Source organism: Atractosteus spatula, chromosome 2, assembly GCF_055471065.1.
Source record: "Atractosteus spatula isolate fAtrSpa1 chromosome 2, fAtrSpa1.hap1, whole genome shotgun sequence".
NCBI lineage: Eukaryota > Metazoa > Chordata > Actinopteri > Semionotiformes > Lepisosteidae > Atractosteus > Atractosteus spatula.
In genome coordinates, this window is record NC_142707.1 from 57,896,473 (window position 1) to 57,919,923 (window position 23,451).

A 23,451-nucleotide genomic window follows, 5' to 3' on the forward strand; every position below is an offset into this window, starting at 1 on the left:
TTATTCATATGCCTATGCTCTATAAATGCTACAGATATAAACTGTTCCAGGGGTTTCACACTTTTCAGTTTAACACTTTAAAAACTGCAACTATCATACTGTGCTCAAACTATTTAGGCCTTTTCCTGACATGACTTTGTTGTTCTATTTACTGTGTTTATGACCATTGTCTGCAATACAATATTAAAATAATTTAAGAAAATATGAATGATTTATAAAATGGACACTGTCAGTTATGATTTCATGTACAGTGTAAGTCCAAGTCTCAGTCTGTAATATATTCCAACTTTCCATCATTTTCTTGTTTAAGCTGTTTTGTGTAGTTAACCATGATGTTTTTTGTTTCTCATTACCTATAATTATGCATGTTTGATGTACAATATTTTGTGTTTTACAACTAGAAGAGACAAAGTGAAAAACAATATTGTCAAACCAAATATATCTATAGTCCCAAATATGGATCCCAGATTGAAACCCAATACACCACCATACATCTCCAGTCTTTCAAAAAATATTCACTCTCTGTTGTATGTTCTTTCTTTGTACCAACAGCAGGTAGTATCTGCAATAAGAGAAGGAGTAAATCCATCAGGAGTGCCCCCCAATCAGACCAGCCTGTGGGATCTTAGCAGCTCTTTCTTTTTTGCTGGGACAGTTATAACCACCATAGGTAAGACAGTATCTCTTTATCTGTCTTACATTAATAACCCTAACATGACTGTGAACACAGCAGTTGAATAAGCTGGACAGTGCTTGAATCAAAAGAGACGATCCTAGTGTGTAGTGGTTACAATGTTTTTTCTGATTGTCAAAAATATTAACTGCTTGTTTTCCTGTTACCTGTGAGAGAAGGCTACCCTAATTCTGAGTCCTTTATATCTTCTCTGGCACCTTAAAATTTTTTCTGCTAGACATATATTTGGAAATTTAATTCATGCTTACAATAAATGGTGTTATTAACCAGATGTTTGGGTGGAAGTCAAATTCTAATCTCATGTTTCCACTTCTCTGAACGTTAAAGCTCCCTAGCTGCACACAGCTTTACGCGTATCTATTTTCTCTCCAGTCTCTTCACCCCAACATTGTTACAACATTTTCTCCCTTTCTGGCTCATACCTCATACTGTAAGAGAGGGGGATTGTGACAGTGCTGATCTCCGGCCAGAGCTGACATTTCCTCCTCCAAGCCAGTTAAAGGCTGTGTATTAAGCTTGCTGTCTCGTTAAATTAGTTGTCTCATTTCATCTTTAGATTTTGATAGAAAATTTTCAATACACCTTTTTTTGTTTAATTCTCATAACCACCCAGTATGGAATCGGCAATTCTTCAGCATGTGGTCCAGCTGTATGGCTGCAGCTCAGTTACTGCTGAGGAGAGAACAAAGACCTCTGATACACCCACCAGCAGAGTCATTCATCATTTGGCATGTTTCAATCTACATGGAGAGTTAATGCTGATCAAAGCTTATATAGTGAAGTTATAAGTAAGGACATTCTCTTAAGCCAATGATGTGTAATGAATAAACTACTCTAATTTTAACTATGTTAATACTCTGATGCAGTTTACTTATGATCACAATCCAAAGTTCAAAGGAAGGTAACTAGAAATATATACCTAATCCCACATTCAGTCTATAATAAATAACATACACCGTGATACAGTATGTTACTTTTTTCTTTTTTAAGTATATACAGTACCTGTAAGACCATATGCTTATGCAATTATTTAACACTAAAGATTAATTTGTAATTTGAACTTTTTACTTTTCTGATAAACCCTCATTTACACTGGACCTGTCTACCAGCTACTTTTGCTTACAGTTTACAGTATGTTCTATTTTTGCAAATTAAAATGTATAATTGAATGAAACGTGGCTTACAAAATTAGACACTGGGGTATTGTTACTTTTTGTTTTGCACAGTGTTCAATAAACAGGGCTTGACATTATTTTACAGCGTAGGTGGCATACTTTGGTAAAATGTTTATAAATGCGTCTTTCTGCTTTCATTTACCATATGAGCACTGGCAGATGGGTCTGTGTTGAGAAGCAATCTACAGTACCACAATCAAGGAGCATTGATTGTGTTGCTTGGTAGCTGGAAGTGGGATCATAAGGTCAATCTTCCATATCCAGGTTTGCAAAAGTACTTGAACTACACTGCAGTAAACTAGGGGTCTTTACAAAAGACACAAATTTAAATTGACCTAAAATTAAAAAACTAAAACTTGCATTGGTCTTCATTATCAAATAGGCATACTGCATATTCTGTAATGTATCAAATAGGCAACTGGCGCAAATGCATACATTACCAAGGTGTAAATGCACCAAGATGCATGATGATGTTTCTTGTATTGAACAGTGTCTTTATGAACTTCTTTTTAAAGATAGAATTTCTGCTCGATAATAAAATATGGAATTCTACCATGACTAGTATAAATAAACAAAATCACATTATTTTTGTTAAGTTACCGTTATATGTACATAATTTTTGGATTTGATTTTAAACAGCTAATGTCAGAACACTGTTATTGTTGTACTTTAACATAGCATAACAGACAAAAGATAAAAGAGAACCAGTTTCATACAAAAACATACAGTATATGCAGTTATAACTGCAATCTAAACAAGGTCAGTGCTTTTTATTTAAAGGTACTGTGCTAAATTTTGTAATGGATAGAATATTAATAGCACATAATTATGGTCTTCTCTTAGAAAACAAATGAGAAAAATGGTAAGTTTCTTATTATTTTGCAAAATAATACAATTAAGACAAATCAAACACAAATATAGATAGATACTTTATTGATCCCATGAGGATCAATAATAATAATACAATACATACAATACAAACAGTACAGTGAGAAATGCACTAAGAAGAGTTACTCACAGTCCAGAACACAAAAAGAACAAACCAGAACAGAACAGTACACAAAAAAGTCATATTGCACAATATAAATATAAATGTATTGCACAGGTCCCTGGCGTATATTGCACAGAAAAGGTTGTAAACGGGAAAAATAAAAAGAACAGATGTATCAGTTTACTGTTCAGTCCAGAAACAGGTCACTGTCAATGTTGCCTCTGCCCAGAGGCAAGGTGGATGTTGTACAGTCGTTGTACAGTCTTATGGCAGAAGGCAAGAATGACCTCCTGTAGCGCGGAGGTCATTAAGGAAGAGTGTACCTAATACTTTGGTGTTAAATTGCTTGGCTGGGGAAATAGAAACATCTCTGGCTGAAATTCAGAGCAGTCAACCCCCCCTCATCCCCCTCCCAGAATGACCCCCAAAACACTGGCACAGATTTTTCTGAATACAGAACAATTGTATTCAATTTGATTGGAGGATGTGTGCCACAGCATCAAGTGAATGAGAGGCACATACTCTATGGTGCAGGAGATACAGGTATGAGCAAATTAGGGTTTAATTGATGACAAAAAGGTCATTTCCAGAGAACACAAAGGAAAAACATGCAAGGTGTATCCCTCATGGTGCTCTGAATCAAAGCCATTTAGCAGGAAGTTTTATAGCCAGAGTACAGCTCTGGCCACTCTGTTTTTACCATGAATGGGTGTTTAGAAGTGACCATTCCACCTGCATTAGAAGTATACTGTATAAGATACAGGTGAGTCACATCATTGTGTGAATTTCTAAAGGGATCTTTGTAATGATTTTTTTCATCTGTAGTTTTGCACAGGAATTACTTTGTACGTGGTACAGTACTTTGTACAAAAAAATCTTACATATTTATTGGGATGCACTACAAAATTCCACAAATTGATTTAAAATGTTTAATTTAATCAATCAAATTTAATACAAATCTAGATAACAAATAAAATGATGTATGGATTGTATTTTCTCTTAAAAAGTCTAAGGAGAATTCAGCTTGAGTTTGGAAAATCAAATATTTACTATCTGCAGAATTTGTTATGGAGCTTTTCAAATGGTTAGAATCTGCCTTGTGCTTCTGCTTTTTGCAGGAATACAGTATATAACAAGGTTAGGTATTAGCCTGTGATAGTCACCATCTGGTTCTGAAACGAAGACAAATAACAGAAGCTTCAGTACTTGTTGCTAGTAGGAAACAATAATGAGCCATTTAGGCAATATTATGCAATGTAAGTAAAAGGCTAAAGAACACATTGATCCCTTCGATGACCTCTCAATGTGACATTTAAAATATTGTGTCCACTCCCTGGGTGAGCATGGACTTTAGATGTGCATGTTATTTTTCACCCAGTAAATTTCAACAAACAGGGAGGGAGCAATACAGAGTCTTTTATTTCAGTGTTTGTAAGGGGAAGACATGCTTCTTCTGAGGATAGTGAATAAAAAAGCAAACATTAAAAGTTATTCAACAGCATTTTATACTTTCTGTGTCACAATAAAAACATAGTATAACAGATAAATGGTAGAATAAGTTGTTGAGTATCTTTGGAGAAATAATGTTTTATTGCATTAATGGGGTTACTTGTGCATATTTTGAGAGCCCTGTGCTTGCCATCACCCTTTCTGACTATTCCTATCATAGTTTAAGTAGGAAGCTGCGTCAGCATGCGTAGGCTGCAATGGAACAGGTAAAGGTTTATTCCATGCTAAAAAGAGAAGAAAAGAAACACAAACTTTTGGATATGGAGCCTTCTTCGAAAGGCTCACATACACATACACCAGTTTTCCTAGAAGCAAATTAAACTACCAGTAGTAAATAGAGTTGGTTAGGTTCTATATTTAAACCATTCAGAATCTCTTGATCCTTAACTTCAATTTCTATAGTGTTTTCTTGAGGTTCAAGGTTAAATATATTGTGATTGTTATCTCTGCACAGTTCTCTGTCTTGTAGTGATGATTTATTCCCATAGACAAACTCTTCTTGTGAGTTACTGACCATTCCAGTTTGTGCTTGGTACTTTATGTTTTTTTTTCTGGTTTTGTTTTCTTTTCTCACTGTGTGGAAGCTCATTTACAGGTAGGAAAACACTACACAGAACAGGTCATAGTACAAAGTGTTGTTCTTCCAGTGCTACCTCTCATTTGACTATGTAAACTGCATTCTCCTCATGTTTCTACTGTAAAACAATATGGACTCTCTTCTCCCAGTATAAAGAGATCTTGCCATGTCCACTCTACCCATTCAGTTTCATTACCAAATTGGTAATGTAACACCTATTCAGAAAAAAAGGCAACAAAATGGAACCAAGGAATTATATTACGTTACTTGTAAATCGGTAGAAGGGATAATCTGAACTAAACCAAAGGATCATCTGTAAAATACGATTATTGGGGAAAGTTATCATAGATTTGGAAAAGGTAAGTCTCACTTTACAAACTTATTACTATTCTTCGAACAAGCGACAGCATTAATGGATATAAATAGGGCATATGATCTGGTCTATTTTAAATTTTAAGAAATTTTGATAAAGTTCCTCACAAAATATTAATTTCCAAATAGCAGGTGATATGAATTCAAAATAATGTGTGCATTTGGCCTTAAAACTAGTTAATGAAAAGAAATAGTGTACAGATAATGGGGTGAATGCTCAAATTAGGAACACCACAGGAACCTGTATTAGGAGTACTTTACTGTACATTTCATTGTGATTCTGGTTTTAAAATGGTCAAATGTGTATGTGTTAGTAAAAATAAAAGGATTAGCGAAAAATGGGGATGTGGGAATGTGGGAAAGCACATTCAAAAAGACAGAATTTAGGATTGGGTTAACAATTGGTAGGTGACATTTAATGTAAGAGTTTTGCATGTAGCAAAAATCTTAAATAAATATAAGATGAGAGACAGCTTGGAAAACCTACTCAAGGAAAAATCTTAGGAGATTATGTTGCAAATCATTTACATATTCTAGTATATACTGTATATGGAAACAATATACAGTATACTTATAGCAATATAAAAGGAGGAATTATTAAGACAATTGTTTACATACTTCACCACAGAAACCATTTTGAAATGGTAGTTGGTAACAGTACAACAAGTAATAGGTTTATTCCATGCTGAAAAAAAAAGAAAACACAACGTTTCATCCGTGGAGCCTTGAGACCTGAAGACCCTCACACCTGAAGAAGTCTCCACGGCCGAAATGTTGTGTTTTCTTTTTTCTTTTTTTTTTCAGCATGGAATAAACCTATTACTTGTTCCTTTGCAGCCTACGCATGCTGACGCAGCTACCCACCTGAACTACGACAGTACAACAATATTTGATACTGGTGTTGTGGTAGGTACTGTGGGTTTGGCCTCTTTTATTTAATGTAACTGCGGATTTTAAGTAATATTCCATCTCCCTCTATGCGTTTCATGGGTGGCATTTATAATCAGCACATTACTAAATTTAAGGTTCATTTTGCCCCCAGATTTCTCATTTATTCAAGACACTGCTTGTAGATTTCCTAGTATAATGTGGTACACAAAATGTATTCTGGTGTTATTTTCTTTTAAAGTAGCCTACAGTATATTCCTCAAAAGATAGTTTTGTCCATTCTCTCAAAAGTGGTGCATTATTGTTAAACTATTCAATTTTCCTTTCTCTTATGGACAGTAGGTCTGGGTGTTGTACCATAATATCTTCTTACTGGGTCATCTTCTTGACTTCCTGGGTTATCATGACAACCATGACAACTGAAGTTGTGAATTTATCACTTCTTATGAAGCATATAAAGCAGTTAACTAGCTGTGACGGGGAACATCTAACACATGCTGTTTATGTTGCATTTGGATGGCCTGCATTGTGCTGCTTGTTACCTGAGGACACACATTCTGTAAGCACTCCTGCAAATACAGCTCTGTACAGTTCCATGTGGGATAGTCAATCAGCACCAGCACCTGTCTTCCTGGGACAATAAAATTATCAGTCCTGTGGCATTGAATTCAGCTAAGATGAGAACATATGTGTGAGGGCTGTCAATGTAAACAGCGTGAAGTTTTGTAGTATTCCTTCCTTTGTGCCAGGTTGCGGTAGCCATCCTGCTCACATAGTGTCTCTGGATCATTGCTGGGGCCAACTGAAGGCCCAATTCCACAAACACTATTACAGGCTGGTTTAAAGGGGATTGATATTAGCTTCATCAGATTACACTGCATTAACCAGCTCAGTGTGTACTAGCAAGCCACGCAGGTTAGTGTCATGACTGGTGTTGTTTGTGAAAGAGATGGGTACTCCATTAACTCTATTAATGCTATGCCCAGGAGGCTATCTTACGTTTTAATCTAACACAAAGAGTACTTCTTGTTTACCTTGAAGAGACCTGTGTGCAATATTGTAGCAGGTGTCTTGAATAGGTGTGTCCCAGGAAACAAACACACATACAGTATATAGCCTAAAAATGCTTTCTAAAATTTAAAATTAAATCATTATTAGTAGGGTAAATCAAATCAGCATACAGTAAATATCCTCTACAACCAGACGGTTGTAATGAAGCTGGGGGCATTATTGGATGTGTGGCTCAGATAACCATTGTGAATTCCCAGTACTCCCATTTGAGAGACACCCCTGTGTAATGGTAGCAGACTCAGGAAACATTTCACACCCTCAATCAATCACTTCACTCTCATACAATGCAAAGTGATTTTCTTATCACTTGAAACACTGCTGTACTGTCTTCTTTGTTGGTTATGTTTGTCTTTGTTGTATTGTTGTATTGGACTAAGCCATAAAACAAATCGCCCCCAGGGGAAAATAAAGCCTTAATTAAATTGAAAAACACTGCAATGCCTATAGGTTTTTTACTCAATTACTTCCACCATACAGTATGTGAGGCAGGGGTTGTTCATTTGTAACTGCAAGGTTGCGGGTTCAAATCCCAGGAGGGACACTGCAGTCATATCTTTGAGCAGTGTACTTTACCGGAATTGCTCCAGGTAAATACCCAGCTGTATATACAGGTATGGGTACAAATAACTGTGAGCATAACATGATAAGGCCCATGCAGCTGTTTTCCATTTCCAGATCAAAGCTTAAAGGTCACTTCATCAATCCACTAAATGTAACAGTTACCTGATTCATTATTTTCTAATCACTGCCCCATTTTCTCAAGATCTATTTCTCGGTGCAGTGGAAGTATTTATTCACCAGTAATTTCTAATGGTCCAGTTTCTCATTATTGTGGAAGACTTGAGATTTAGTGTCCCACTTGGAGTGACTCCCAGTAATTTCATGGAACCTTTGATTTTCTTATGATGTGGCTGACATGGCATTTCCCTACCAATTTGCACCACTCTTTTTTTTTACTTTCTCCCTTGATTCTGCTTAATTGGTACTGTCAGATATTTTTTTTTCTGTGAATTTCCTGACAATGTTCCAGGCAAAAACAGGAACAGTGTGGTTTGTGTGAGAACCTTAGAATGCTTCACTTTGCAGAAAGTGCTTTTTTTTTCCAGCACCACTGGCAAAACTGGATCTTTTGTTTTAATCAGGTTGGTGTTTTTTTTTCCATATTGTCTTCATGTTCTGTTAGCATTTAAAGGATACTGTAGCTCTGCTGTTAATGGCTAGAGCCATTTTCACCTGCTCTTCCCTCACTTTTTGTTTGACTGGTCTTGCAACTTTGCTTCAATGAGGTGGAAGGTCTTGGCCTTTGATTGTTCACTAGATCAGCTCACAGTTTTTGTCATTCTGTCATTTCTAGCTTCGAGTATTGTACTTCACTAGAATATAGAGGTCTTTTTCTGTTCACTTCTATGTTGCTGTACTGTGATAAGGGTGTGCTACTGCGTGAAAGAAGCCTGGATCAGTCTTTTAGAAAGAAATTTCTTGAGTGTTTTCCAATGCATTGGCAGGTCAGTTTGCACTTCACTCACTTGTGGGACTTTAAAATATACCAGTATGTTCTGTATGTAAGAGATTTTGCTGACTTTCCCATTTAAATCTGGCCACTTCATTCACTTTTCTCTGTTTAGACATCATCATTTATGACTTGGGTATCCAATTAAGGACTTGGCTGAAATTTGGTGTGATCACTTAACAGATCAGTTCTAGCAGATCTCAGTAACTCCTGAATGAACCTCCCAGGTAACTAAGAACAACCTGTCAGGCTTAATGAGGTATCATTCTTAAAATGTCTGCAAAGAATGTTTTTGAGTTTTGACAAAGTGAGCTAAATGTTAATGTTAAGCATATCTGTAAAATTAAGCCCAGAAGTAATAGCTTTCACAAGAGATTTGCATGATTCTTTAAAACCTTTTCATGTCAATCCCACCTGAAATTTGTTCAAATACATTTATACAGTATATGAAAGTTGTTCTTTCAGTCTCTTTTCTTGAACCTAGTCACTACTCTCAAATCTCTCCTGTCAATTATTTCTAGACTCTTTTATTTGCTGTGTTGTATAACAAAGATTTAGTTTTGCTTTCTTCTCTTATTTTGTGTTTTTCATGCAAATAGATAATTTCTTTGCTCTAATTTTTGCTTGGCATTTTTTTTATACAGATTACCACTTCTTCAGTTATATCAAATAAGGCATTTCACTCTGAATATTATCTAGTTTGGCTGCATGTACTGTACTAACACATCCTCTGCTTTTAGCTGACTGAAGAATAAAAGCAATTCTGGAGATACTGATCTACTCTGCCTTCTTCCTCTTTTTTTAAACTCGGCATCCAAAATGGCATTTACTAACTCAATTTATTAAACAGTGTAACAGATTGCTTGGTAAAGTTGAGATCTAATTGGGATTTTTAGGTATATCTTTGCTTTTCAATTATTGCAGAATTCCATCCTCCCATCCATCTGTTTTCTAACTGCTTTATCCAATACAGGATTGCGGGGATGCAGGAGCCTATCCCAGCAAGCAGCAGGCACAAGGCTGGGTACACTCTGGATGGTATACCAGTCCATTGCGGTATTGCACTATTATGCTAATACTAAATATCAGAAATTTCTATACAGTGCTAAATATACAGTTGAAAGACATACTGGGAGTTACTTGTCTTCTGTAAAAAAACTGGCCCAGTGATTGCGTGTGTGTGTCTGTGTCCATGTATGGCCTGCAGTGGACTGGCATCCTGTCCAGGGTATATCCTGCCTTGTGCCCAGTGTTTCCCAGGATGGGCTCTGGGCCATTATACATGCTTGTCTGCTTTGATACTAACATCTGATCATTCAAATAGGAATTGCGAGGATTTGACCATCATCAGTTAAAATACACATCAAAAATACAAGTTTGATGAAAAGAAAAGTTTGGTCTAATTCATACATTAAATCAGTCTCATACAGTTGATCAACATTCATATTCTCGAATACTAGTAAACACTAAGTTACAGTAGTGAACTAAACTTTACCAAATCTGTTTGGAATAATAGTTTAATTGTCACAATTTCTAAAAGCTTGAACCAGCAAAGCTGTGCTGCAGCAGGGTTAGTGTCAATTCAAGACCATAAAAAGGGTCAGTGTTTTAATATTCACTGCTGCTACAAAGGTACCAATACAGTATTTGGTCAACATTAACCTATATTTATGCATATTTATGCATCATCCTATATTTTTGCATATTTTATGTACAGTATGACTGAAACTATTTGGGTTTTCTTTATCCAACTTTTGTCAGACTGGAAGTGTTGCTCACAGGAACATGGTAAACAACTGGGTCATGTACTGTAATAGTAATGTCTCTGCACTATAACATTGCAAGCATTCCAGTTTTTAGGAATTATAAAACAATCCCAATGGTGTTCTTTAAAGTAAATCAACCAAATTGGATGGAAATTGGAACAGATTAATTATTTGTTTTAGTTTATGTATTAACTTATTATTTATTAAACCAGTGAATTATTTCCTTAAATGGAATGGCAGAAAAAACATTTGGCCATATGTATTTTATTTGCCTCCATCTGAAAATGAACTATTATGAATGTTATATTCAGGAAGAAAAGATGCATTTTCATCCTCCTGAATAATAAAGAAAAACAGCTTACTGAATAAAAATCAAAACTTCAGTTTTAAAACAAGCAGGAACAGAGTCTGTGATGCTTAGTTCTTATTCATGATTGTGAGAGTCGGGGATAAGGCAGTGAACAATCTGTACTCGCTCCCAGTGTCAGATGGGTAGGAGGTATTGTAGGGCACTGTAAGATACAAATCAGTACAGATGACTTAGAATGCACCTGAATTCACATACCCCGTTGAAATATATATATATAAACTCAACCTTTTTAATTGCCTCTGTAACCAAAATATTGTTGTACAAAGACACCTTAAAAATGCTTGATTTATCTGTACTGTATATCTCGGATTGTTTTGTTTCTTTAGTATTGTAAGTAATCAATTTTTGTTGTGCCCATTTCAGGGCTTTTTAAATTAATTGGGCTTTGAGGCATTTAGAATTCATTGAAATAAATTGCTGTTCTCAGCATAAGACTTTGCATTTTGTTTGGCTAATTGAACAGAGGCACATTTGCACCTAATTGATGAAATGCAGTTAAAGTCACTTCATTTTAATTATTCTCCTTGAGCATGTTGTCATGCAATATAGCAGGGTACAGTACATACAGTAGGTGTTTCCTCTGTTATTAAGTCCAAGCAAAATTATTTTCAGATCATTAATACAAGTTCTTTGCTGACACAAAGATAGTCTGGTCATAAAAGTATTCAGTATAATATGGTGTTATTTTGATACTTTCTCTATCTTTTGCTATTATCTTTTATCTAATGTTCTGATAGTTGCAATTTATTCACTAATGATGATAAGCAGTTACTACATTCAACTAAAATTAATCCATTACACACACAAAAAAACAGCCAGCAGCTATATCACCCTGCAGCTCTCAACTGGCTACCCATTGAATCTAAGCAGTGCTGAGGCTGGTTGGTACCTGGGGGGCGCCCACCGTGCAATCTGTGCAGATCCTAATGCCCCAGTATAGTGGCTGGGACACTATACTGTAGTGCGCCATTTGGATGAGACGTTAAACCGAGGTCCTGACTCTCAGTGGTTATTAAAGATCCCCGGGCATTTCCGACAAGAGTAGGGATTTATCCTACTGTCCGAGCCAAATTTCCCCCCTTGTCCTTTACCATGGCCCCCAAATTGTCCCCATGTATGATTGGCATGCACTTGCCCTGCGATGGACTGGCGCCCTGTCCAGGGTGTACCCTGCCTTGTGCTCATTGCTTGCTGGGTAGGCTCTGGCTTCCCGCAACACTGTATGATATAAAGCGGTTTGGCAAATAACATGACATGACACCAAAAAAAACTATTTTTGTAACCCAGAGCCTACGCTGGAATTTTTGGGTGCAAGATGAAACTAAATCTTGAACGAGACAATCCATTGCAGGATACTTGCATGTCATTGGAAGGATGCAGATAACTGGAGTATTCAAACTCCACACTAAAGGCACGCCAGCCGACAACTGAACTCGTGACTCAAAGGCTATGAGGGAGGAGCTATAATTTGCCCAACGTAGTTCTGTTTGCAACTAAAATGTGTTTCAAAAATCATTGTTGTGTGAGGTACATACTGTGTCTAAGGTGGGTGGAACACACTTTCATTTATACTGTGAGACACCAGTGGGGTAACTGATCACTGCGGGCAGGCTCTTATACCTGGCATCTAGCAAGAAAATGGAAAATATGAACTAAGCATATTCCAGGTTCTAATAGAATTGAGAATAATTGTCCCCTATCCCAGTTTAACTAAAACAATACCTTCTAAAAAGTTTCATTTCTGCATTTCACATAAATTGTCTCCAACAGAATGCTTTAAAATAGTCCTTCTTTTCCAACAATCTCCAACAAACTATGAATCGTCTTCAAACAATAGACCTGGAGCTGCATTTGCCCTTTGATACACAAACTCCAGGCACAATGGAAAACAGCTGTGAACAATTAACCCAGTTAAACTGTCAGCTGGCACTCAATTTCTTCATAGCTTCCTAGAATTTGTAGTTCTGGCTTTTAGGCTTTAACCTAGAACTACAAATATCATGGCAAAGCTATTGGGGTACAGTATACATTGTTCCATTTCCTGGGCCCCATAATATGCAATTTTGATTACCTTGCACCTTACATCATTACATGATCTAGAGCTCCTTATTTTTCTCCTCTTCCACAGACACTTTTGAATTCCATTCTAAAACAATAATCTTAGTACAAAAGCTATATACAGTACCCTGTCCAGCGTGCTGTGTGTAATGAGTCTTTGAGAAGAAAACCTTTTTGTGAATGTAATGACAGTATCCAGCACCTTTAGAACTATCACCATCTTTGATAATAAGCATGACTAAAAATAAGAGAGTGGTCATTGCAGGCTGAAAAACAATTTGTCAACTTGAAAGTGATTCTTTGTTAATACTCATAATTTTATTTTTCAGGATCTCTGGGTTTTTTTATTTTTATTTTGAGTCTTTGGTAGCCTTTGTGCTTGAAATTGGTAATTTCTACCAGGTATCTGTATTGTAATTGAGGGAAATCTTCATGAAAGGGATTTACACAACAAATCACATGCTATTATATTTATTCAGAAATATGTTTCCAGAGAGCCTCTTATTCTAGGTAAGGTTGTTGATAATCTGGAGCCTATCCTGGAAGCATCAAGCACAAGGTGAGACTACAGACACTAGTCTAGAGACACTGAATCTAAACCAAACCCTAACCCAAGCACTACATGCACAATCCATACAGAAGATGCCTCTGTCCAAACATAAACCCAAAACCCCAGACTGTGAGGCAGCAATGCTAACAGCACCTCCTCACTTTTCTAAAAATTGATATTCTTGCAGTGGAGTGTTTCATTCTTTTATATCTGCCACTGTGAAAGGCACTTTGATATGCTAAGGATATTATAGCTTCAAACCAAAGCAACAAACATAAATGGACTCAGACTATAAAATGAGTTTATGTGTACTAAAATTAAGAAACATTTCAGTCATTGCTCCTATAGTAGTCAACTGGTGATTGAAACAGAATATGAAGTTGTACAATATATACAGTATCTGGGGGGGGGGGCTTACTTGTAAAGTGTTGGTGCTTAACTGTTCATTTACCCTGCTCAATACAGATCATATTCTTCTTGTCTCAGGCTTTGGAAATATCTCACCACATACTGAGGGTGGGAGGATATTCTGCATCATCTACGCCTTGTTGGGAATCCCACTCTTTGGGTTTCTGTTGGCTGGAGTTGGAGATCAGCTGGGGACCATTTTTGGAAAAGGAATAGCCAAAGTAGAAAAGATGTTTGTTGTGAGTATCGAATATTGTCGTAATTTATTGAGCATTCTGAAAATCCTGCTTGTGTCTTAGCTTGCCTTTTTTTTAAACATTGAGCCAATGTTATTGAGTGTTGTGGCACCTCAATAAAGTCTAACAAAACCAAAGTAATATGTAAAAAGAGACAATAAATAAAGCATGTTAATGAAAGGATAACTTTTTTGTAACAGAACAATAGGTTTATTCTATGCTGAAAAGAGAAGAAAGAAAACACAACGTTTCGGCTGTGGAGCCTTCTTTGAGTGTGTCGGGTGTGTTTATAGGAATAAACCTATTACTTGTTCCTTTGCAGCCTATGCATGCTAACGCAGCTACCCACCTGAATAGTTTTTTGTATATGAGTAATCTAAGAAAGACCTCCTTATTATTTAAAAAAATGGCCTGTTATAGCTTTTCATTACATGTATTTTACATACTGTCTGCTGAAACTGAAACAATCTGGATTGGAATAATAATGCAGCACCATACTGTATGACAGTTCCTTGAGAATACATTTATTTTATGGTATTAGCATGCCCATTAACATGGAGCTACGTTAATTGTACATAGTTCAGCCGGGCAGCTACATCAGCATGCGTAGGCTGCAAAGAAACAAGTAATAGGTTTATTCCATGCTGAAAAGAGAAGAAAGGAAACACACACTTTGGCTGTGGAGCCTTAATTTTACATATCCAATTCGTTGTATGATTTTCCATCTAAAATTATTTTTTTCAACATGAATATTTACTTTGGAATTCACATATACAGTAGCATTATTTCAAAACACATTTTTTCATTTCTGGCTTGAAATGGAACATTTTTAAAAGCAGTTTTCTCTAGATCTAAAATTGATATTGTTTATTGTATATTACGACAACATCTGAAAACATTGGGCAATGAAACAATTTGCCATGTTAAATGACGTGTTATGCATTCTGCTTTGATTTTGTTGGCACAAGTCAGGTCTGAAGTTGGAAACTGGTGTGGACAATAAACTCCAGTTTTGAAGAAAAATGTGCGATTCCAGACTGTTCAAACAAATGTCACACATGTCACATGAGTAATTATATTAGACATTGATGAGTAAAGATGTCTGAAACACTTTAGGTGTCTTTCTGATGTAATGTGTGGGTTATGAGATGGTTGTGAGTTGACACATGTCAATGTCTGGGAGCAGGAATTTACAGCAGCCTGAAAAGAAGTTGCCTAAAAGTGTATCCTTATAGGAGTCCCTTCAGTAAAGAGGACATTAAATGTAATCTATTACAAATAACATTAATTGTAGTACAGATGCAGCCATTCAAAATGCGCGGGCGATACCTCATTATTTTGTGGTGCGCTTTACGCAGTCTACCGCGAGTTACCGGTAAATACCGCGAGTTACCGTAAATTCTCCTATAATACCGCAAGCAAAATAATAGTATCCGGAATTTCCGCAAGGTGGAGCTAATAAAGCTCAACCTCTCATGTTTGAGCTGTCACCATCAAAGTCTTTAACGAAGATATTACTAATAGTATTAATAATGAATGACCTTGGACAAGCTGTAAACTCAAAGTATTGCCCTGGTCCACATTATTTTTTTCATTGACCATCTTTGTAAAAGTAACACCACAGCATTTCGCAATCACGCATTTGTTTCCAATCATGCAAAGTACAGTAATTTTTGAGAATCGATTAACCATGCCTTTCACATGCTCATAAAAGAGATTGATTTAGGAACATAAACATATTACCGTATGCAAACTGTACTGTATACAGTATGTATATGTATATTTAATGTCTTAACTGTGCCCGTTTAAGTATTGAATATTTATATGGAATTTTACCACTGAAGGGAAATCTTAGTACCTGAGCATAAAAAGAATAAGAGCATACTGTAACGCGTGTGAAGGCCATAAACGATATTAATTTTGGAACTTAAACATACAGTACATGGCTAGTCTCGGTACTTTAAAGAAAACATACACACCAGTATTCCATTTCTCCCTAAACATTTTAAGCATCGAAGTCTTTAACTAACGTGATACCGGAGTCAACAAGCATACTTTTAGAATTTGATTAAAAGGGAATATAATATGGAATTGCGTATCTAAAGAAATTAATAACGATATAATTATATTCATGTTGCAAAAAAACTGCAACGGACATAAAAACTCCCTTGCTTTTAACAGAGTGTTCCATAATTTCTAACTACGAAAATTATTTAAACTGCGACACTTATCATTCAACCAGAGCTCGAAATATCACAAGGATCCCCAAGAGCACAGCAAAGACTGTATTAAAAGAATCGCGTATCTAAAGAAATTAATAAGATATAATTATATTCGTGTACTGCGACAGGGCTGTGTAGGGCTGTTTCGCGTCTCTCTTCATGTGAGTTCCCTTGTAGCCCACTGGTCTACGTGCCTGATTACCAACTCACGGGTTGTGTGTTCAAATCCAGCTGGTGCTGTGACTTTTCTTTTAACAAACATTTCTTCGAAAAAATAGAATAGCAATATTATGGACAATCAATTGACTTTTATATTTCAAAATATCACAACATGATCGAATCTAAGTCATTTTTGATGAATAGTCACCTTCTTCCCTTCTGACAACGGTCCCTGCTTCTGCTTCCTGCTTCTATTGTGTGTGTTGGGGGGGGAGGGGATCCCTTCAGATCTCCCTCCAGATTTAAAAGGTTATTAATCATATCTTCGGTGTCGCATCTTACCAGTGCAGCTGATCTTTTGCTGCCTGGGTGGGTCAACTATCACAAAGCTTTAGAGAACTTAACATTTCTATTATCAACAAATTGAGTACATTTTTATAGAGAAATGGAGGCTGGACAGTATGCGTTACAATATAAACATTTATATTGATTTAAATCGCGTTTTGATTTAAATCGCAAACGTGTGTTTAATTATGTTTTTTTTAATCATAATCAGACAAATGCAACATAAATTGATACAGTATCTTTGTCTTCTAAGTATCTTAATAAACTTTCAGCATAGCTTTCTCCCTGTTTAGATTTATTTTTCTTGTGATTTTGGGATCAAACGTGAAAGGATTAGATTGTAATCGTTTTTATTTTTCAAATACGTTTTAGAAAAGTGTAATCTATACCTGCCCAGACTGTACGCCCGCTTCACTGTGGGACAGCCGCACTGGTCGGCGGCCTTCCTATACCCCGCCCTGACCACTTTCACTCCTGTCCTGCTCTTCCCCGCGCACCCCAGCCGGGCGCTCTTCTGCCTCTGCCCGGGACGAATGTATATTTAAATATTTACACCCGGTGCAGCACCAAGGGAGCGTCTGCATTTATAACTTAGTTTTTAAAATTAGTCAAGCAATATGAAGCATCTCCTTTTACTTTTAAGTCCCTTAAATACATTGAGCACAGCTTTCTCACCACTTAGATTACTTTTTGATACCATCCTTACACAAAGCAGAAACTTCTTGTATTTTCCGATGACATACAGTACAAGTGGAAAGATTACAGATTTTAATCGTCTTTAATTTTGTTACGTTATACGTTTTAGGAACGTTTCATCTATACAAACACCACAAAACTATTCTCGATTGTATTTCTGAATGTTATGTTACACCTACAGTAGTTCACTGCTTTAAATACATCGAATTAAGAAAGTTAGGTGTAGCACTTTAGATCTTTTTTTCTGAACCAGGGAAAATCTGATCATGTTTCTCTATAACAGTAATAAAAAACTTTATTTTACATATCACCTTTAAAAGTGGTATCTCAAAGCAATACAGTAGATGTAAACCACAGATTACAAAGTAAATACCCAGACAAACACAAACGCGTTTTTAATAAAATGCTTTTATTCATTCAGCAGAGAGAGAGAGAGAGACATCCAGCAGAGAGAGACACACACAGGTTTTCATTGACAAAAAGTAATTGTTTTTTTTACATTCCTCTTGTCTAACAGGAATGTTTTGTTTGTGGACAGACTGTCCACAAATGTGAGACTGTCTTTCTCAGACTGTCTTTTGGTCAGTTCTTCATCCCAGAATTTATAGATCGCATCGATCAGTTCCTGCTTTGTGACAGGCTTAGCAGTTTTCCGAACGTAGTCTTTCAGCAAATGCCAAACCATCTCTATCGGATTTAGATCTGGGGATTCGGCTAGAGTTTTCACCCAGTTCACTCCTTCTGCTACAAGCCTCGCCCTTGCTGCTGTGTGTTTCGGATCGTTGTCTTGAAAGAGACGGTGCCTTGATCCAAAGTGCTCCCTGATATATGGGGCGGCATTCCTTCGAAAATAAGAAGTGGTCCCGGGCCTCTTCTAGGTATACCCCCCCAGACGTGAACCTTCAGTGGATGTTTGGGCTTTGGCTTGTCCACATATCTCCCCTTTTTGCAAAATGACATTGTTGAAAACTGTTCCAGAGCCACTGTTGTTTCGTCGGTGAAAAGTACATCCTGAAATGCCTCCCCCTGTTCAATCCATTGGAGCGCTTGTTTGAGTCTTTCCTCTTTGTTTTTTATCCTTATCATGGGGCATGTGTTGGTTTTTCTGTATCTCCATCCAAGCCTCCTGCGCACTCTTCTTATCGATGTCGGACTAAGGGTCGCACCGAGGTCAGCCCATAGCCGTCTTTGGACTTGCATCGCCGGTAGTTCATCATTTTCATCAGTCAGTTTGTCGATAGCTCGCACAATAGGACTTGAAAAAAAAGAGATCAACAGTTAGTTTTAAAAATAATGTGCGCAGCTGTATTTACATGCAAGAAAAGTATTTTTAGAAAGTTATTTACCTTTGAATCGTCCTCGGTTTAGATTCTCCTTGCCTCCTCTCCCCTTTATAATGTCGTCTCACTGTGCTTTCAGAAACGAAGATGTCCATCAAAGCCAAATGCTGTACAATGTCCCGTGTTGACTTCCCGTTTCTTTTCATCTTCATTATTTGGTGTGAGAGAGTCTTCGTGATTTTGGCCATTGTCCGTCTCCTTACCAAAGCGATACAGTGGTGCAGCTTGAATTCTGTACCTATATACTGTATGGTATGGTACAGATAAAACTTACACCATACCGATGAGCTAATACCAGGACATCAGGAAATGTGTCTGATGCATTAGCAAGTTACAGTAAAACAATTGCGTCGAAAACCTGGGCGTAACAGCTGTCCCTTTTTCTGATCACTCGCTCTCTGGATACACGTCTCACCTGTCCTGTTCTTTGTTTTCCTAATTTGCTGATTATGCCTGCTGCGATCCACTCCTACCCTCACACCTAAAGAAGACTATTTTAAATTCCTTGGCGCGGTTCATTGTGCAATTAACCCTTGTATGTGCTGTCCTTAAGGTGATATCACATAAAGGTTATACTGCTATTTAATTGGATACACGATTAAAAAAAAATAAAAACATTTTTGAATCCCCGGCGGAACACATTCCATAAGAATCAGCGCTTTTATATATCGCCTTTAAAGGTGGCTTCTCAAAACGCTTTACAGGATAAAAACAACAATAACAGCAAAAACAACAATATTGTATTTCATTGCACTTTGACAGAGCGTCCTTAAATCAACTATTGACTCTTCTCTCTTTACTACTTGTTTGGAGTGACTGAGCTCCGCTCTGTACCACACAATGATCACCCCAGAGTCTCTGCCCCGGGTGATTTGGGGTTTTTTGACAGAGGGCTAAAAACTCTCTCTCGCTTGCCCTCCCCCCCCCTGTGTATTGTCTGTTTTTTTGTGCTGTCCTTTGACAAAACAAGGCTCGCCAGATAATGTGAATCGAAACCTGTTTTTCTAGCTATTAAAGTCGTGCGATGTGTAAGCGGGAACACATCATTATATCTTACATATTAAAAATACATAATATAGCTCCCAAACAAACGCAAACGTGTTTTTAATAAGATGCTTTTATTCACTCAAAATCCGACAATTTCAGGAAGACTAAGGAAGGACTAAGGGAATTGTCATCTGTTGTTGAAGCTCTGTGAGCTCGGTGACTTTGAGACCACTTGTTATCCCAGGTTGTTTGAATAGCCACAATTCAAATAGAGAAAAAAGAGCTGACTGACAAGATTTAAGATGTGGCTGTCAATGTTGGATTAAAAAAAAACACATTGCCCGACGTTTGTTGCATTGCTTGAAAAATAACTTTATTTCGAGAGACTGGATAAGTAATTCAAGTGTTTTTTTTAACTTCCTGAAAAACAACTAATAATTTTACCATATGTGCAAACGTTTTATGATATGTCGCTGTTGTGAATGTCTGTGGACATGTGCTGGCTGGACAGGAGGCTCTACTGTACACAGAGAGGGGCGGGAGGGGGGGACAAGCCGATACATACTCTTAGAGTTTGATTAATAGGGAATATAATATAAAAATATAGTACTAAAAATAAGATACACTCTACAGACATTCACAACAGCGACTGTCAGAAGATAGGACACAGCGGCTCAGACACCCGCTGAATGGAAAGGGGCACTTTAATGTTCTGTATGGCTAATACTAAAGCCAATACTTTAATATTCTTTTCTGTATGTTTAACAATAGTGGGTACTGGCCTAATTCGGCCCTGCTCCCGTTGTTAGGTGTTAATGTGTTGTTGTTAAGTGTGAATTTGTACCTGTTTCCCTGAGGTCTGGCTTTTTTTCTGGAAAACCATAACTCTGGTCTTGTCCAGATTGACTGTCAGCGCCCAGGTCTGACAGTGCTGCTCCAGCAGTGACAGGTTCTGCCGCAGCCTCTGTTCTGTGGGCGACAGCAGGACCAGGTCGTCTGCAAAGAGCAGGAACTCGATTTCTGTAATTAATGCAGATAAGTAAATCAAGGGACAAAACAATTGTTGCGCCCGGCTCCTCAATGGGCTTTGACGTGCTAATGCATTGGTTTAACAGTCCGGGTGTGGCAAGCCTCTGATGTCTCCTGACTTCGGCAAAAGGAACCTGTCTTTCATTGGACGGGAAAGCAAGAGCCGACCGCTACACCGCCCTCGTGTTTCGAAATCTTGTGACTTTTGAAATTTACTGGGGGTGGACCACGTCTGTAAATTTCGATGGGTCCAGAGGCAAAAGTGCCTTGCCTTGCAATCTCCAGGAAACCATTAGTAGCATGGTGAATCAGAGATTCTCAGCCCTTACTTCGTGCGACTGGAAAAGAATTTGTGATCGGATCAACGGAATGCTCCGTAGAAGGAGGCGCTCTTTTCCTCTAGTCTAACAGTCTGTCCACAAACAAAACATTCCTGTTAGACAAGAGGAATGTAAAAAAACAATTACTTTTTGTCAATGAAAACTGGTGTGTGTGTCTCTCTCTGCTGGATGTCCCTCTCACTCTCTGCTGAATGAATAAAAGCATTTTATTAAAAACGCGTTTGCATTTGTCTGGTATTTACTTTGGTCCTTTTAACTGTTTTTCCATCTACTGTATTGCTTTGAGATGCCACTTTTAAAGGTGATATGTAAAATAATGTTTTTTATTATTGTTATAGAGAAACATGATCAGATTTTCCCCGGTTCAGAAAAAAAGATCTAAAGTATACTAGTTTGTCACTCTTCTCATCCCCTCTCTGCTAAATGGCTTTTGAATACAGTCACATGAAGAGAGAGGTGAAACAGCCCTACACAGCCCTGTCGCAGTACACGAATATAATTATATCTTATTAATTTCTTTAGATACACGATTCTTTTAATACAGTCTTTGCTGTGCTCTTGAGGGTCCTTGTGATATTTCGAGCTCTGGTTTAATGATAAGTGGTCGCAGTTTAAATAATTTTCGTAGTTAGAAATTATGAAACGCTCTGTTAAAAGCAAGGGAGTTTTTATGTCCGTTGCAGTAAAAGAAAATGCCTGACAAAGTAGGGCTTGGACAGATTCCAAGTGCATTTTTGCAATTTGCGTTGCATTGTCCATTGTGCTGCTGTAATACAGTTTAAAATAATTCAAAGTCTAAACTGTATCAGCTTTATTTATGGGTTGCAATTTAGAAAAAGTCAAAAACCGCACTCAAAATGCAATTTAGAGCTTTCTGGCAAGAGGAGACACCCAAATAATAATAATAATAATGTAACATGCCACTGTTTGTGCATGAAAAAGTTATACTGCTATTTCCTTAGATACGCGATTAAAAAAAAATAAAAACATTTTTGAATCCCCGGCGGAACACATTCCATAAGAATCAGCGCTTTTATATATCGCCTTTAAAGGTGGCTTCTCAAAACACTTTACAGGATAAAAACAACAATAACAGCAACAACAACAATATTGTATTTCATTGCACTTTGAAAACCAAGTAATAACTTAACTATATGTGCAAACGTTTTATGATATGTCGCTGTTGTGAATGTCTATGGAGTGTATCTTATTTGCCTGTCTGTCCTGGCTCTCTCGCTCGCCCTCCCCCCCTCTCTCTCTCAATTCAATTCAATTCAAGGTGCTTTATTAGCATGACAGATGGGTACAATCAGTGTTGGGTATTTACTTTGCTTTGAGATTCCACTTTTAAAGGTGATATATAAAATCAAGGCTTTAACTTGCTTTAACTCCGCAAGTCTGAGTTCTCGTGTCTGTCCTATCCGAACCCGAAAGTATTACAATATGTATCTTTATAGCAGGTGGTGTACAACTTTTTAGCATTGATTACACTTTTATAAAATGTATTTAAAAAATAAAAATAAAAAAAAATAATATATAATAATATATAATATATATAAAATAATATATAAAAAAATAAATAATCTTTCCACGTTTGATCCCAAGATCCCAAGAAAAATAAATCTAAACGGGGAGAAAGTTATGCTGAAAGTTTATTAAGATACTTAGAAGACAAAGATATCAATTTATGTTGCATTTGTCTGATTGTGAATCAAAAAACACATATATTTAAACACGCGTTTACGATTTAAATCAAAACGCGATTTAAATCAATATAAATGTTTATATTGTAACGCATAGGTGACTATTCATTGTTATTAAAATGACTTAAATTCGATCATGTTGTGATATTTAGAAATATAAATTTGTTTAGTGCGAGTGAGGTTTTATTTAATCTCTGACCAAGGGAAACGTTTCATTTTTTCAAAGAAATGTTTGTTAAAAAAAGAAGTCACGGTTCCAGTGGGATTCGATCACAGACCATGTGACATGGGAGTCAGGAACCTAACCCACAGCGCCACCAGTAAGGTCACATGCAGAGTGCTGAAAAAGCACTACAGAAACATTATCAACAGACAATGTACAGCGTGTACTATTCTTGTGTTGCGGTACATGAATATAATTATATCGTTATTAATTTCTTTAGATACGCGATTC

At 36.9% G+C, this 23,451-nt stretch overlaps 1 protein-coding gene across 1 annotated transcript in view; it reads left to right on the forward strand.

The window, feature by feature from the left end:
• Nucleotides 1-23,451, forward strand: part of kcnk2a (potassium channel, subfamily K, member 2a) — a 58,015-nt gene that overhangs the window by 14,860 nt on the left and 19,704 nt on the right. Inside the window, exons 3-4 of the mRNA XM_088940265.1 lie at nt 553-670; nt 14,018-14,178. Coding sequence (XP_088796391.1) covers nt 553-670; nt 14,018-14,178 — 279 coding nt within the window. The remainder of the gene's footprint in view (nt 1-552; nt 671-14,017; nt 14,179-23,451) is intronic.